Source organism: Manis pentadactyla, chromosome 10, assembly GCF_030020395.1.
Source record: "Manis pentadactyla isolate mManPen7 chromosome 10, mManPen7.hap1, whole genome shotgun sequence".
Lineage (NCBI taxonomy): Eukaryota > Metazoa > Chordata > Mammalia > Pholidota > Manidae > Manis > Manis pentadactyla.
In genome coordinates, this window is record NC_080028.1 from 104,345,662 (window position 1) to 104,362,173 (window position 16,512).

At 49.4% G+C, this 16,512-nt stretch overlaps 2 protein-coding genes across 5 annotated transcripts in view; one reads left to right on the forward strand and one right to left on the reverse strand.

Annotated features, from left to right (window-relative positions):
* C10H7orf50 (chromosome 10 C7orf50 homolog) overlaps positions 1-16,512 on the forward strand; it is a 116,573-nt gene that overhangs the window by 29,970 nt on the left and 70,091 nt on the right. The window lies entirely within an intron of this gene.
* On the reverse strand, positions 1,031-5,975 carry GPER1 (G protein-coupled estrogen receptor 1). The gene is made up of 2 exons (XM_036932869.2): positions 5,939-5,975; positions 1,031-3,958 (listed from the first exon to the last, which is right to left on the reverse strand). Exon 2 carries the CDS (start codon positions 3,657-3,659, stop codon positions 2,583-2,585), a length of 1,077 nt encoding a protein of 358 aa, XP_036788764.2. The 5' UTR covers positions 3,660-3,958; positions 5,939-5,975; the 3' UTR covers positions 1,031-2,582.

Here is a 16,512-nt window from a genome sequence, read left to right on the forward strand (position 1 = left end):
GCTGACAAAGGCCTCGTGGTGAGGCGTTTCAGAAGCAGGAGAGGGCTGATGAGTACAAGGATGGCCCTGTCAGGCCCACACAGTCTGTCCTGGCCCTGTGCAAGGAGAGGCTTGTCCTTGGTGACCTCAGAGGTGGGCTCAGGGCCCCTGGATGGAAGTATGGAGGGCTCGGGAGAGTCCCAGCTGGTCATGCCAAGGGCTGCCTCAGAGGGGTGAGGTCCCCAGCCTTGACTGATGCTCAGACAGTTACCACCTTGAGATCCTTGGAAGGGACTCCATTCTGCCATCCCCAGACATCCCATCTGATGCACCTTTGGGAATGGATCAGCTCTGTGACCTTGATTGACCTCTTGGTGCCCAGGCACCAGGCTTTATGTGGCTTCTGCACGGTTTGATGTCACCTGTTAGATACCTGGGGGTGCAGAGAGCTGTGCACATAGGGATGTGGGCTTAGGAATGGGCTCAGTTTCCAACTGCATCATTCCATCCAGTTAGACTAACAGCATTGGTTCCTTTATTTGAGTGATGGGGCCAGTCTGCACCTCAGTCAGACCAGGCCTTACATTCCAACCTCTCCCCTGTAGGGGCTGAAAGCTGGGTGCTCTCCAACTCTGCTGTCTCCATGGCCGCCATTGCGGCCCTTCAAGCTGGGCCACAGTGACCATGGCTGGCAGGTCTCAGTGTGCGGCTGGGTGCCTAGTGCCAGTCTGTGCCTGTGCTCTGCCCTTTGGAGTTGCCAGCTCTGAGGTCAGGGGGCTCAGTGAATAGCACTCATCTAGTAAACGTCGTGGTCATGGCTTGCAGGCTGCAGTGCATGGGCACGGAGCTCTGCGGGGCCAAGGGCCCCCAGCGTGGGCTGTGGGAGGGGGCATTGCAGGGTTCCTCCTGGTCTCTGCAGGGCATGCCCGGTGGCCAGTAAGCCATTTACACCTCGATTTGGTGACCTCCCAGAGGCCCTGGGCAATTGGTGGGAAGGACCCACTTGTTAGCAAGCTACTCCAGCACCTGAGTCACGGCTCAGCCTCACCTCCCCTAGAGGTAGGGCACAGTGCCCCAGGCAAGCCTTGTCTGTTCCCCATGCTGACTCTGTACAACCTACTACCCCTAGAGGTCTCCTTGTCCTTAGACCTGGGGTGTGTATTTAGAAAGCAAGTCCTGAGCGGGACTCAGTGCTAGTGATGGTACTTCTGCAAGGCCACAGTTTGGTAAGTGCAGAGGTTTGCAGGGGGCAAGTACTCTCCCAGAGATTGTCACCCATAAAAAACTAATAAAACTAAAAATGGCTTGTTTTCCTGTCATGTAAACATTACCTCATGTTCTGCTTCCAGAGGCCCTGCCCATGGGAGGGCCTCTGGGCCTGTGCAGGGCACTTCCCAGAAGGTGGCCCTGAGTAGGGCGGGAGGCCAGGAGTGGGAGCCCACGGAGGTGGGACCTCAACCTGCCGTCCTCCTTTAGGCTGGGCCCAGCCAACTACCTCCTGAGGGCTGTGAGTGGACCGTGTAGAGCCTCCTGGGAAAGCAGGGCATGTGTGGCATCTACAGTGAAGCTCATCCTGGTCCCCACAGATCGTGCAGCAATGTGCCAGGTGTGTCCAGGTGGCTGGCTCTAGGTGCTGGCCTCTAGAAGAGTTCTCTAGGTGGGGCGTGAGCCTTGTGACCCTCGGGGCCTGTGTGTGCTTTGTTCAGCTGCCAGGCTGAGAGTCCTGCCCCACCCCGCCCTGTTAGGGAGCTACTTAGGTAAAAAACTAGAAGAGTTGGCACATGACTATGTTTTATTGAGAAGGGCTGAGCACTCCCAGCAATCATTGGTTTTTACATTTTAGTGAGAGCTGTTTACATTCCTCAGCATGCTGGGTACCCTCTGTGCTACACCCTCCCAGTCTCCTTCCACCTCTGTGCAGGTACAGACGATTGTAAACAAACAGCTTCTGGAGAGGATCTGAGCGGGCAGGCAGGTGTCTGTTTCGAGTAGAACCTTTGTGGCTGAGCAGCCGTCATACACCCAGCAGGTGCTGGTGGGGTGGCCCTCTGAGGGGTGAGGAATGCTAGGTGTGTACTGAGAAGTGCCTCGCTTCCCCTCTGACTCGGGGTGTGCTTGCTAGCATGCACAAGAAAACCACAAGCCCCCAGTGGGAATTGTACCACAGTACCTGGTGTAGATCCACCAAGTGGTTCCTGGCTCCAACTTCATTTTCTCCCCAAGATGGCAAATTGATGGCAGATGTACCTTGAAACTAAGATGTTCTGTCTAAGGTGCCCCCTTCTTTTGCATTGACCAACATCAGAGATGTCTTGTGCAGGATTCAGCATGCAGAGAGAGCATGAGTGCACGCTGGTCCTGAGCCCTTTCCTGCAGTCCTGTGACCTTACACCGTGGGCTGCGTGGACAGTGACAGCTCTGTGTGCAGACATGTACAGTCGAGGCAGCATGTGGTGCGGTTCCTAGGGCCCTGAGGGTGATGCAGCTGAGGTACTGGAGCATCCCTGGCAGTGTTCTGAGGCCAGGTGTGGTGTGGCCAGTCCCTGCCCTAGCGTGCATCCTGTGGGAGATGCACTCAAGTCTCTGTCCATGCAGCAGGGTGCCTACACTGCACTGCTGAACTTCATGTCTGACTGCTCAGCACTGTCTGGAAGGACTGCCTTCAGGGCAGCATGACAGACACGGTTCAGGGCTGACACGTTTGTTTTCTGCTCAATGTACAGCCTCAGTTTGTCCCTGAAGGTCTCCCCAAGGAAGCTGTAGATGAGGGGGTTCAGGCAGCTGTTGGAGAAAGCCGCCAGGTTGACGATGTGGCCAGCCAAAGGGTGGGCGTGGCGGAAGGACTGTTGGCAGGGAGCAGTCCCCGGCTGTGCCCGCTGCAGCAGGTGAATGCTGATGAAGATGTTCTCAGGCAGCCAGCAGATAAAGAAGACGAGGACCACGGCTAGGATCATCCGAAGGGCTTTCTGCCTCCGGGGACGCAGGCCACGGTGCTTGTGGGCCTTGACGAGAGCCCGGACGATGAGCGAGTAGCAGAGGCCGATGATGGCAAAGGGGATGATGAACCCCAAGGTGACCTCAAGCCACTGGACCTCCTTGACATCTGCAAAGCAGAAGCAGGCCTCCTCAGAGTGCCGCAGGTGGACGGCGGTGAAGGGCACCAGCGTGGCGGAAACCGAGACCATCCAGATGAGGCCGCAGCTCAGCCGGGCGTGGTGCTTCGTGCGGAGCAGGCCGCAGCGCATGGCCTTGGCCAGGGCGAGGTAGCGGTCACAGCTCATCCACGTGAGGAAGAAGATGCTGCTGTACATGTTGATCTGCAGGAAGAGGGACATGAAGGTACACAGCGCGGCGATGTCGTAGTACTGCTCGTCTAAGTTGAACACCTCGATCAGCGAGTCGGCCACCAGGATGAGGTCCGCTGCTGCCAGATTGATGAAGTACAAGTCGGGGACTGTCATCTTTTCCCGGAAGCTGATGTTCACCACCAGGATCAGGATGTTCCCCACAAAGCCGATGGGGAAGAGGAAGATGGTGTACAGGCAGGACAGGAACAGCCCGATGGCGTACTGCTGCTCGGAGAGCTCGCCTGTCTGGTTCACCCGGGCAGTGCCGGCAAGCGCTGAGGTCAGATTGAGCTGCGGGGAGGCGCTGTTGTGGGTGCCGGGGTACATCTCCATGGTGCAGATGGGTGCAGGCGAAGTCACACCCTGTGTGACCTGCGACGTTCAAGACTTGCCGGAAGGCTCGCAGAAATCCTTTTTACACAATAAATGCATCTTTAGAAAGAAAGGTGATATTCTTTGGAGTGAGCCAGACATTTGTAGGATCCGATCTCGTCACCAGTGGGACGTGGGCACTTTGGGTTTGTTTTGCAGAAGATGGAGCAGAGAAGTGGGTGGGTGTCTGCGTCTGCTGGCCACGCTTGTGGTGTCAGCTGCTGTGCCTAGTGCTCTGATGTGTCTCACCACCTGGGCACCTGGGGGGCAGCGGGAAGAGGAATTTAGCCGTGAATGGGGCTTTCTGGTGAGCCAGGCACACAGCCGGCAGCTGCAGAGTGATGGGCACGGTGCATGGGTGTGGGCTGGAGGTCCTACATCTGGGGGGCCTGCTCGCCCCGAGCGGGAGCACAGCTCCATGTAGAAAGACACCTGTTTCGTTTCCCAAGGGCTCCCAGAGCTGCCTAGGTTGGGGACTGCATGTGAGTCATCCTCACTCATGGGGACTGTGGCTGAGGAAGCAGCAGGCATCTTAGGAAAACTACTGTGTCAGGAGAAGAAGCAGAATCTACTTCAGCAGCTGTTGGGAAGAGAAATGAGAGGGGCAGAGAGAGACCCCATCTGCTAACAGTGCTGTGTGGGGAGGAGCAGATGCATTACAACAAAATCGGTAGCAGAAGCCAGGCTTTTTTAAAAGCTAATCCTGAGCTAGGATACTGAAAATGAAACTTATGTTTCATAATATGAAATAAAAGAAAATGAGCATAACTGATAATTGTTTTAGGAAATAATACTTAGAATTTATTCAGTGTCTTAACAAATTACTGTAAAGCCTGCTCTGTTTGTCTAATGCTAATGCTGTCTGTAGCCTAGAAACTGGGTGCAGAAGAACTCTAAGCCAAGTCCCTTGGGCCTTTGCTTGTGCCAGACTGAGGGCACAAGGCTCCACTGCAAACGGCTCAGCAGCCCTGCCCTTGTTCCCCGTGCCTCTGGAAGTTCTGTGGACTCAGCCAGGGATGCTGGGCGCTCCCAGCATTGAGTGGGTGGAGGCCAGAGGCTGCTCCACACCCCCAGCCCACAGCATGGCCCAAGAGAGCAGTCAGCGGGTGTCAGTGCTGCGGGGAGACCCGAGCTGACCACTGCCACGTTGAAGTGGATTTGAACTGCTTCTCTTTTGACGTTTCATCTTGCCCTATGAGGCCATTAGGAATCCTATTTGAAGCATTGCCAGCTAGACGTTTATGACCTATTGCTTGAAATTAGTGCTTAAAAATAGGAAAAGAAAAAAAGAAAAGGATAAATCATGGCCTTGGTATCCATTATTATTGTAAAAGTGTTCAGCTACCGTTGCCTCACTGTGGTTGATGAATCTGATTTTATTAACCATTTTTCATTCTTTATTCATCTTCAGTAGCTAATACCAGTTGGGAGCATGTAAATGTCATTGCTCTCAGACTCTAAAACCTCTCAATTTTCTTGTGAAAACTACAGAGCATTTTGCTCTTGAAATGTGGAAATTTGGGGAAGTTTTAGACTGCATTTTTAGAGGAAAGCTTATAGATGAGTAGAACCCTCCCTGTATCAGTTAGATATGTGGGGAGAGTGTTAGCATGAACCTTCACCTTTTTCCATGTAAAGGAGTCTTGACCTTAACAGACACTGTTATTTTCAAACAGTGATCAAATGCAGCAGTAGAGGAAGCTAGATTGGCTGCCTGCTGACAGGTTTGGGGAAGTCAGCTGTAGGTTTAGGAATGCAAAGGGCACTAAACAGTACGTGTCATTTTGTTTCAGGTTGCCCTGCTTGTCCATGTCTACAAGAGAAGACTGCAGTTCATCAGGTCTGTTGGGTCTCTGGGGAGGAATAGTCATCTCCCTGTGCCAGGTGTCAGTGCTGGTTGGAGACCCGGCGAGACCGCTGGGCTGAGCGAATGCCTGGCATGGGCAGAGCTGCATGGCCGCACCGGCCCATTGTCCCCAAGTGGATAGACCCTTGCTAGGACAGAAACTGGGCAACGTTATTTTTGGCTGGTGCTATAGAAAGAGCCGAGATGTGGAGCCACTCTACTGCAGTCACCCTGAGATGGTTAGGGCATAGTTTGGGTTTTCTCTAGGGAGATGTGTCCATGGCTGGGTTCATCCCCATCTGCGTGCAGCTATTAACAATGATAGACACCTCAGCAAGATCATCGGCTGGGGCACCTGCCCTGCACAATCCTGGAACCCCAGACTGGGACTTACCTGGGGTGCAGCTGGCCGCCTTGGTGTGGATGGGTCTCTGTCGCTCGAAGGGCTCCTCAGCAAGCCTTGGGGAGCGTGCTCAGGGGAGGCCAGAGGTGCCGCCAGACAGTCCTGTGGGCAGTGGTGACTCTGGACTTGTGGGCAGATGGTCGCTGGGGAGGCCCTGGCGCAGCTGGCAGCCTGGCTCGCAGGGCTGGCCTGCCCAAATGGCCAGTGTTGTGGCAGGAAGGCAGCAAGCAGGCTTTATAGGGTCCCCCGCCCACCCTGCTGGGACAGCCTCCTTTCAAGACTGCATTAACCATTTCTGCGCCAGACTTTTTTCTCCCACACTGGTGGTGAGCTCTGTCCCACTAAACATTTTTATGGAAGTTTTTTTTTTTTTTTTACTAAACATTTTTATGTAAACGTTTTTATGTAAGTTTACAGTTTAAGTGCCTTTTCTTCACCCACTGATATGAAATGTTTTTTTAAGTTTGAAGGGATTGTAAACAGGTCTGTTTATATTTTAGATAATAACCTATCATTTGTTGTAACTTAGATATTCTTGCATGTTTTAGCAACTCACTGGCTTTAAAACTAACCACTAAGTTTCCTAAGTAGTATGTGAATTACAGATGGGAAACAACCTCAGAATTTCATTGAGTTTACACCCAAGAGAAAGCAAATCAAGAACCAGAGTACTTTTCTGCTGTCATGGCAGCCATGTCTTGGGGTCCCCTGCCCTCACTTTGCTCTCACAGCCTCCCAGGTGCACCTGCCTGGCAGGTATTGGCACCTGCCTGCACAAAACCCTGTGCCCTTGCTCAGCTGCCATCCCACCCACTTCCTGGTGGTGGAGCTTCGCCGCCCACTTGGAGAGGCTGGCAGGGCCACCCCAGTACGTGGTTCAGGTCGGTGGGGTCTATGGGGCCCAGGCTGCTAGTGCCGAGTCCCGTGGTCACGTCACCATTACAGTCACATCGATCTCACACTTTCCTCTGGTGTCTTTTTACCTAAGTTTTCAAAAGCTGTGAGGTTGGCCTGAGTGGTCTCTCGTATCACTGAACAGGCATTTGCAGGTGGCAGCAGCGTTCCTGCCCCGGGGGCCAGCTGCACTCCCCAGGAGAATGGTGGGCACGGGCGTGTGGCCTCAGCATTTGGGGGCTGGGCCCTTGGGTTGCCCTGACTCCCACCACCTATGTGGCTTCTGTGAGCTTACTGCCTGTAGTGAGCCTCTTGCCCGTGAGCTTGAAGGTTCTGGATGATAATAGTTGAACATCTTTCCCATACGTGTTTAGGGAAATACACACATATTTTTCAACATAGTCTGTTATGTTTTTATGGAAAAATACTAATGTGCAGGAATCTTTTCCAGCTTTAGAGTTCAGCTACAGTTCTAGTATGTTAGCTTCTTAAACATGTGAGTGACATGGTAACATCCATGAGGGTGGTATGATTTAAATGACTTTTGGCCAGCCAGAAACTCAAGATGGTTTTGACACTAAAAATGCCCGAGACACCATTTTGAAAGAAGTGAGTCATGAGAAAGTACAGCTTCCTCTTGAGTTAAATAAATAAATAAAACCCAAACCTTGGAACAGCCATGACATGTCATTTAAAAATAGCTGTTCCCCACTGGCAGACCCATGGCCTGCCGCTCTCCTGCTGGTGGGGGAAGGCTGAGCATTGGTGGCTCCTAAGTGGGTCACTGGCCACGCCTGTGCGTTTTCTACAGAATTCACTTTCGAACAGATGCTGTAGCTGATTTTGTGCTTAAGGCTCAGAATCAGAGCTGAACTGGGGCTGCAAGGTCTTGGGTCCCTACCATCTCCTTAGAGCGCTGGCTGGTTAAGTAACTTGTGAACCCTCGTACTGGTTAGGGGACAGGACCTGATTTTAGGAACAGAGTCCTCTGGCCCCTGGTTGGTGCCTGTGTTGTAGGGACGGGAACATCTTGTGGAGGTCTTGGTGAAGCACAAAGGCCTCCTCGTGAACTCTAAACCAGCTTTGAATGAGTGTTCATGTGGCATGGGCAGGTATCTGGCGGGGGGTGGTGGTGGTGCCTCATTAAGCCCCCAGGGAAGCAGAGGCTGCTGTTACCATCTTGTTGACAGAACTGAGACAGAGAATTTAACCGGCCAGGTCACCAGCAGAGTGCTCCCTGCGTCATCCGGTGTCAGCCAGCATGCTTATCCCAGTGTTGGATGTGGTTTCTTCGTGGACTTCTCTGTCCATCCCCAGACAGGACAAATGGGGGAACCTCAAAAGGATTCTAGTCTGACCAGCTTTCATTTAGCTAAATTTGCAAATATACCCCAGTGTTGGATATACACAGAGAACAGCCATGTGGCAAATCCAGGCAGCCTGCCCGAGTGGGATGCTGCACAGGAGGCCCTGTCCGCTCTGCACAGCTGGATAGTGGGGATGTGTCTCCCGGCTCCTGTGTGCCCAGCTCTGGTTGAGCTGCTCTCTGCTTTCTTCCTCACTGCCACCTTCTACAGGTGGCCAGCATGAGAGGCGTTTCCCTCAGAGTGGCCTTCTCCCCTCCTACACCATGGACCCCTAGGGTGGACGCAGCCACAGTGGGAACAGGCTGCCTTCCATGCCACACTTGGGTCTGGGAGTGGGTGCATGGGTCGTGGTGTCGGTGGGGCTGGGCCATGTGGGCCAGGTGCCTGGCACTTGGGCATCAGAGAACCCCTGTGACCCCCATTGTCTTCTGCTTTCCCCTGGGGGACCTTTCCTCCCACCAACCTCCGTGTGCTGCCCTCAGCGGGAGGGAGGGGCTGATGAGGAATCAGCCGTGAGCAGAGTCATCTGCCTGAGACACATCCCTGGTGGCTGGGCTGCACTTTTTTTGGCTTCACACCAAGCAGAGGACTACAGAGTCAATGTAGGACTCGTGTGCGGTTGAGACCCCAGCATGTGAGTGAGGCAAGTGCTGGCTGGCGTCTGCTGGGAAGCACAGCCTAGCGCGCTGCCCACAGAGGGGACCAGGGTGGGCATTCGTGGAAAGGTACCCAGTGCCGCCATGCAGCGTTTGTGCATCTTCAATTGCCAGAGTTGGGGTAAGCAGAGAGCCCCTCCCTGCTGGAGGAGGTTGTTTCTCCACAGGGCTGGTCCTCACGACGACCCTGAGCATTCAAGCAAGTGCCACCTTCTATAAAGAAAGGGGCCAGGGTCATGAGACAAAGCCCAGATGGGAACAACAGTGGGTGGGAGTTGTGGCCTGTAGCCTGTGACCACACCAGACCAGCAGCCTGCAGCCTCCCAGGCGGTTGCAAGCTGGCCTAGGAGGGCTGTGCTAAGACCTGTTGTGGACCCCCAGGTCCCTAGAGTCTTAGAACCACCCAGGACATTGGCCAGCTTGCTTGGGGGGCCTTTCCTTCTGGGTGTGGATATTGCACCTGGAAGCCAGCTGGGTGGGGACAGGTAGGTTGCCACCTGGCACTTCCAGCATTTGGGTCCCACAGGCATCCCAAACCTGTGCTGGGGCAGGTGGATACCACCTGCTCAGCTGTGTCCTGGCTGGTGGGTTAGTGACTCTGACTGTAGTCCTGGGCACATGCAGACATGCAAGCAGCCACAACGTGCCCCATGGTGCTGGCTCCATTATCTGAGGCCATTTCCCAGAGAAAGCCCGTGGGTCTTTGCAGTCCTGTCGTTGAGCTTTTTCCATTGTGTGAGGGGTTTGAGGTGTTCAGGTTACCACGTCGTGCCCCCCACCCATGCTGGGTGCTCATGCTTGTGCCCTGTGGTGTTCATGACACTGTAAAGGAGCAACATGGGTGGGTTGCTGGTGCTTTTTGGGCAGCTGGTCCTCTCAGCCATTGCTGGGAGCTTTGGGGACATTTCCTCTGGTTCTTTGAGAGTGGGTTGCCTGCCAATGGCAGCCACAGCCATGTGGGCACACACTGGGTGCAGCCCTGGGGAGGGGCCAGCAGTCCCCAGGGGGTGTTTATGGGAGGCTTGTTCTAGAATGCCAGGCTGAAGACCTGGGTTCTTGTCCTGCCCCACTGTAGTGGTCCCCAGGCTGTGTCCTCAGGGAAAGGGAGCTGCTGCAGGTCGTGGCTTCTTCCTCACTCTCCTTCCACTCAGTCCCAGTTTGTCTCAGTTTCCGTGTGTGCTTTCTTCCGGGTTGAGGTGCCTTCCTGCTGCTCCTGGAGGACCATGATTCCTTGTGCCTCCTCTCTGTGGGCTCTGGACCTTTCTCTGGGCTCCACCCTTGGAGAGCTGTTCTCAGTGTCCAGCCTGGCGGCAGCCCCAAAGCCAACAGAATAACCCTTGGGCTCCTTGTGCACATTGCCCTCCCCGTCCCAGGACCAGCTTCTCCAAGAGCCCTGAGCAGAGTGAGCTTTTAGTCAGCTCACTCAGTTCTACAACTAGCGAGTCACTGGTGTCTATTATTGTGTATTTATGAATTAGCTTAGGGTGTCCCCACTTCTGGCCATGAATGACGTAAGAGAACGGACATGCCTGCCAAAAACCATTAGAAACCTGATGAAATATAGGAGATAGCTGTTTTCAGACTTTGGGACAGTGGGCAGTGTGGCACTTTGCCCTCTGAGAGAAGGAAACCAGGACAGTGAGGCCTGGGCCTGCCCTGCCCTGGCTCCTCTCTGGACCCTGACTCCTGTCTGCAGACACAGGGGCCTAAGTAGTACAGGGTGCCTGGGCTATGTTGAGGGGCAGAGATTGTGTTTGTGGGAGGCTGGGGGAACTGGATTTGCCAGGGGACCATGTCAAGAAAGAGCTCCCACGTCAGGGTGGCAGGCCCCTGAGTGTGGCTGAACACGTCTGCATAGCATGGGGATTCTCCTGGAGGGGCTGAGGGTAGCTACCAGCCAGCTAGAAGCTGAACAACTCCCAGAGTTGACACAGGGCCGGTCAGTGTTCTGGTCCCACCTGACCGCCTTTGAACATCCCTGATGTGAGTAGAGACCCCAGAACAGGACACCTGAATGGCAAGCTACTCGAGACCCTGCCTGTAAGCTGGGAAATAGCTGCAGAGGCTCCTGCTGACCTGCACAAGGCTCCTCAGGAGACTCACTCAGCTAGGGGCACGCAATGCCCAGCACCCGATGAACAGTGATGGTGCCATGCGGGGAGGAGACCTGAACACGCCAGCCCCATGCTCCCTGGCCTGCTTGAGAACTGCAGGGGCCTCCACTCCAGACCCCCAGCTTTGTCATTCACATTCGGGGTTAGTGCGCTGGGAGCACACCTCACATAGTCCATAGAAAGGCTTACAAATATGTGAGTAAATGCAGAAGAAATAGAAGAGCCTTATTTGAAAATATTTAATATTTTAACGGCATGTCACAGAAACTGCTTAACTGTGTGAGACCTAGATCCTTTTTCTTCCACAAAGTAACAGATATATATTGGCATTGAAAAGATAAACTCCCAAAAGTTATGAGTTTGCAAATTAACAAAATATTCATTAAAATAGAAGCTATCTAGACATTGGAATATTACACAGCATTAAAGGGAAGTGAGCCATCAGGCCATGGGGAGACATGGGGGCCCCTCAGGTGCACGCCACTGAGTGGAAGAAGCTCCATACTGTGTGGTTCCAACTCTGTGACCTTTGGGAAAAGGCAAAGCTATGGAGCCATAGAAGGTCAGAGGTTCCAAGGTTTTGGGGAGGGAGGGATGCACAGGCAGAGCACAGCAGCTTTTAGGGAGCGAAACGGTTCCATGTGACATGGTACTGGGGGCACATGTCATCACACAGTCCAAACCACAAAGGCCCAGCTGGGAGTGGCCCTCAGGTAAACCCAGGAGTGGGTGATGGAGATGTGTCCCTGTGGGTCCATGACTGTAACTGATGCAGCATGCAGCATCTGGGGGACCTTGTGGGGTTAGGGAGGCTGCGTGTGGGGCAGGGATATAAGGGAAGTCTCTTAATTCTTAATTTTGTTATCAGCCCAAAACTGCTCAAGAAAAGTAAAGTCGTAAAAACAAAAAGAAAGGGAGCTATAAAGGTACAGGCCTCACAAAGCCAGGGAGACACCTTCTCTTTGCGTGTCTCCTTGGCCAAACTAAGAACATCAGATGTAAGTCCAGCAGGAATAATGAACGTCAGTTTTGGAATAAGGTGAATACTGAACCTTGTGTTTTTGTTCATACGTTACTAGCCGACCTGCAAACAGTCTCAGGGCAGACAGGGCTTTTGAAGTGCTTGCAGACCTGCCTGGCTCCTGCCATGGGCATGTCGCCTGCCAGGTCACGGGGCACAGAGCGCATTGCACTGCTCATACCACTGGGCTCGTGCTTCTTATTTTAGTGCCTTCAAACGTGGGTGGGTGATACTCTCAGACCTCCAGTGCAAGGATAAATTTTAAAAGACAAAACAAACCTTTGTTCTTGGCAAGACGTGTATGGCCAAGACTTTTTTTTTTTTAATTTTTATTAAGGTATTATTGATATATACTCATGAAGGTTTCACATGAAAAAACAATGTAGTTACCACATTTACCCATATTATCAAGTCCCCACCCATACCCCAAAGCAGTCACTGTCCATCAGTGTAGTAAGATGCCACAGAATCACTATTTGCCTCTCTGTGCTACACTGTTTTCCCCGTGATCCCCCACACCATGTGTACTAAACATAATATCCCTCCATGCCCTTCTCCCTCCCTCCCCACCCGCCCTCCCACAGCCTCCCCTTTGGTAACCACTAGTCCCTTCTTGGAGTCTCTGAGTCAGCTGCTATTTTGTTCCTTCAGTTTTGTTTCATTGGTATACTCCACAAATGAGGGAAATCATTTGGCATCTGTTTTTCTCCGCCTGGCTTATTTCACTGAGCATAATACCCTCTAACTCCATCCATGTTGTTGCAAATGGTAGGATTTGTTTCTTTCTTATGGCTGAATAGTATTCCATTGTGTATGTGTACCACATCTTCTTTATCCATTCATCTACTGATGGACACTTAGGTTGCTTCCATATCTTGGCTATTGTAAAAAGTGCTGCGATAAACATAGGGGTGCATATGTCTTTTTGAATCTGAGAAATTGTATTCTTTGGGTAAATTCCAAGGAGTGGAATTCCAGGGTCAAATGGTATTTCTATTTTCAGTTTTTTGAGGAACCTCCATATTGCTTTCCACAATGGTTGAACTAGCTTACATTCCCACCAGTGTAGGAGGGTTCCCCTTTCTCTGCATCCTTGCCAGCATTTGTTGTTCTTAGTCTTTTTGATGCTGGCCATCCTTACTGGTGTGAGGTGATATCTCATTGTGGTTTTAATTTGCATTTCCTGATGATTAGTGATGTGGAGCATCTTTTCATGTGTCTGTTGGCCATCTGAATTTCTTCTTTGGAGAACCATCTCTTCATATCCTCTGCCCATTTGTTAATCGGGTTATTTGCTTTTTGGGTGTTGAGGTGTGTGAGTTCTTTATATATTTTGGATGTTAACTCCTTGTCAGATATGTCATTTACAAATATATTCTCCCATATTATAGGATGCCTTGTTGTTCTGTTGATGATGTCCTTTGAGGTACAGAAACTTTTTAGTTTGATGTAGTCCCATGAGTTCATTTTTGCTTTTGTTTCCTTTGCTCAAGGAGATGTGCTCAAGAAGAAGTTGCTCATGTTTATATTCAGGAGATTTTTGCCTATGTTGTCTTCTAAGAGTTTTACGGTTTCATGACTTCCATTCAGTTCTTTGATCCATTTCAAGTTTACTTCTGTGTATGGGGTTAAACAATAATCCAGTTTCATTCTCTTGCATGTAGCTGTCCAGTTTTGCCAACACCGGCTGTTGAAGAGGCTGTCATTTCCCCATTGTATGTCCATGGCTCCTTTATCATATATTAATTGACCATATATGGTTGGGTTTATATCAGGGCTCTCTAGTTCCATTGGTCTATGGGTCTGTTCTTGTGCCAGTACCAAATTGTATTGATTACTGTGGCTTTGTAGTAGAGCTTGAAGTTGGGGAGCATAATTCCCCCTGCTTTATTCTTCCTTCTCAGTATTGCTTTGGCTATTTGAGGTCTTTTGTGGTTCCATATGAATTTTAGGATGATTTTCTCTAGTTTGTTGAAGAATGTTGTTGGTATTTTGATAGGAATTGCATTGAATCTATAGATTGATTTAGGCAGGATGGCCATTTTGACAATATTAATTCTTCCTGTCCATGAGCACGGGATGTGTTTCCATTTATTGGTATCTTCTTTAATTTCTCTCATGAGTGTCTTGTAGTTTTCAGAGTATAGGTCTTTCACTTCCTGGTTAGGTTTATTCCTAGGTATTTTATTCTTTTTGATGCAACTGTGAATGGAATCGTTTTCCTGATTTCTCTCTCTGCTAGTTCATTGTTAGTGTATAGGAATGCCACAGATTTCTGCATATTAATTCTGTATCCTGCAACTTTGCTAAATTCAGATATTAGATCTAGTAGTTTTGGAGTGGATTCTTTAAGGGTTTTTTATGTACAATATCATGTCATCTGCAAACAGGGACAGTTTAACTTCTTCCTTACCAGTCTGGATGCCTTTTATTTCTTTGTGTTGTCTGATTGCATGGCTAGGACCTCCAGTGCTGTGTTGAATAGAAGTGGGGAGAGTGGGCATCCTTGTCTTGTTTCCGATCTTAGAGGAAAACTTTCAGCTTCTCGCTGTTAAGTATAATGTTGGCTGTGGGTTTGTCATATATGGCCTTTATTATGTTGAGGTACTTGCCCTCTGTGCCCAGTTTGCTTAGAGTTTTTATCATGAATGGATGTTGAATTTTGTCCAATGCTTTTTCATCATCTATAGAGATGATCATGTGGTTTTTGTCCTTTTTGTTGATGTGGTGGATGATGTTGATGGATTTTCTAATGTTGTACCATCCTTGCATCCCTGGAATAAGTCCTACTTGATCATGATGGATGATCTTTTTGATGTATTTTTAAATTCAGTTTGCTAATATTTTGTTGAGAATTTTTGCATCTATGTTCATCAGGGATATTGGTCTGTAATTTTCTTTGTGGTGTCTTTGCCATATTTTGGTATTAGAGTGATGCTGGCCTCATAGAATGAGTTTGGAAGTATTCCCCCTTCTACTCTTTGGAAAACTTTAAGGAGGATGGGTATTAGGTCTTCACTAAATGTTTGATAAAATTCAGCAGTGAAGCCATCTGGTATGGCAGTTTTGTTCTTAGGTAGGTTTTTGATTACCAGTTCAATTTCATTGCTGGTACTTGGTTTATTCAGATTTTCTGCTTCTTTCTGTGTCAGCCTTGGAAGGTTGTATTTTTCTAGAAAATTGTGCATTTCTTCTAGGTCATCTAGTTTGTTAGCATGTAATTTTTCATAGTATTCTCTCATAATTTTTTGTATTTCTGTTGTGTCCGTAGTGCTTTTTCCTTTCTCATTTCTGATTCTGTTTATGTGAGTAGACTCTCCTTTTTTCTTGATAAGTCTGGGAGGGGTTTATCTATTTTGTTTATTTTCTCGAAGAACCAGCTCTTGTTTTCTTTGATTCTTTCTATTGTTATATTCTTCTCAGTTTTATTTATTTCTGCTCTAATCTTTATTATGTCCCTCCTTCTACTGACTTTGGGCCTCATTTGTTCTTTTTCTAGTTTCATTAATTGTGAGTTTAGATTGCTCATACGGGATTGTTCTTTTTTCCTGAGTTAGGCCTGTATTGCAATATATTTGCCTCTTAGCACAGCCTTCGCTGTTTCCCCCAGATTTTGCAGTGTTGAATTATTTGTCTCCATATGTTGCCTGATCTCAGTTTTTATTTGGTCATTGATCCATTGGTTATTTAGGAGCATGTTGTGAAGCCTTCATGTGTTTGTGGGATTTTTCATTTTCTTTGCATAATTTATTTCTAGTTTCATACCTTTGTGGTCTGAGAAACTGGTTGGTACAATTTCAATCTTTTTGAATTTACCAAGGCTCTTTTTGTGGCCTAGTATATGATCTATTCTTGAAAATGTTCCATGTGCACTTGTGAAGAATGTGTATTCTACTACTTTTGGGTATAGAGTTCCGTAGATGTTTGTTAGGTCCATCTGTTCTAATGTGTCTGTCGTCTTACTTATTTTCTGTCTGGTTGACCTGTCCTTTAGAGTGAGTGGAGTGTTGAAGTCTCCTAGAATGAATGCATTGCATTCTATTTCCCCTTTTAATTCTGTTAGTATTTGTTTCACATATGTAGGTGCTCCTGTGTTGGGAGCATAGATATTTATAATGGTTATACCTTCTTGTTGGATTGACCCCTTTATCATTATGTAATGTCCTTCTTTGTCTCTTATGACTTTCTTTGTTTTGAAGTCTATTTTGTCTGATACAAGTACTGCAACTCCTGCTTTTTTCTCCCCATTAGTTGCATGAAATATCTTTTTCTATCCCTTCACTTTTAGTCTGTGTATGTCTTTGGGTTTAAAGTGAGTCTCTTGTAGGCAGCATATAGATGGGTCTTGTTTTTTTATCCATTCAGGACTCTGTCTCCTTTGATTGGTGCATTCAATCCATTTACGTTTAGGGTGATTATCGGTAGGTATGTACGTATTGCCGTTGCAGGCTTTATAGTCGTGGTTACCAAAGGTTCAAGGTTAACTTCCTTACTATCTAAGAGTCTAACTTAA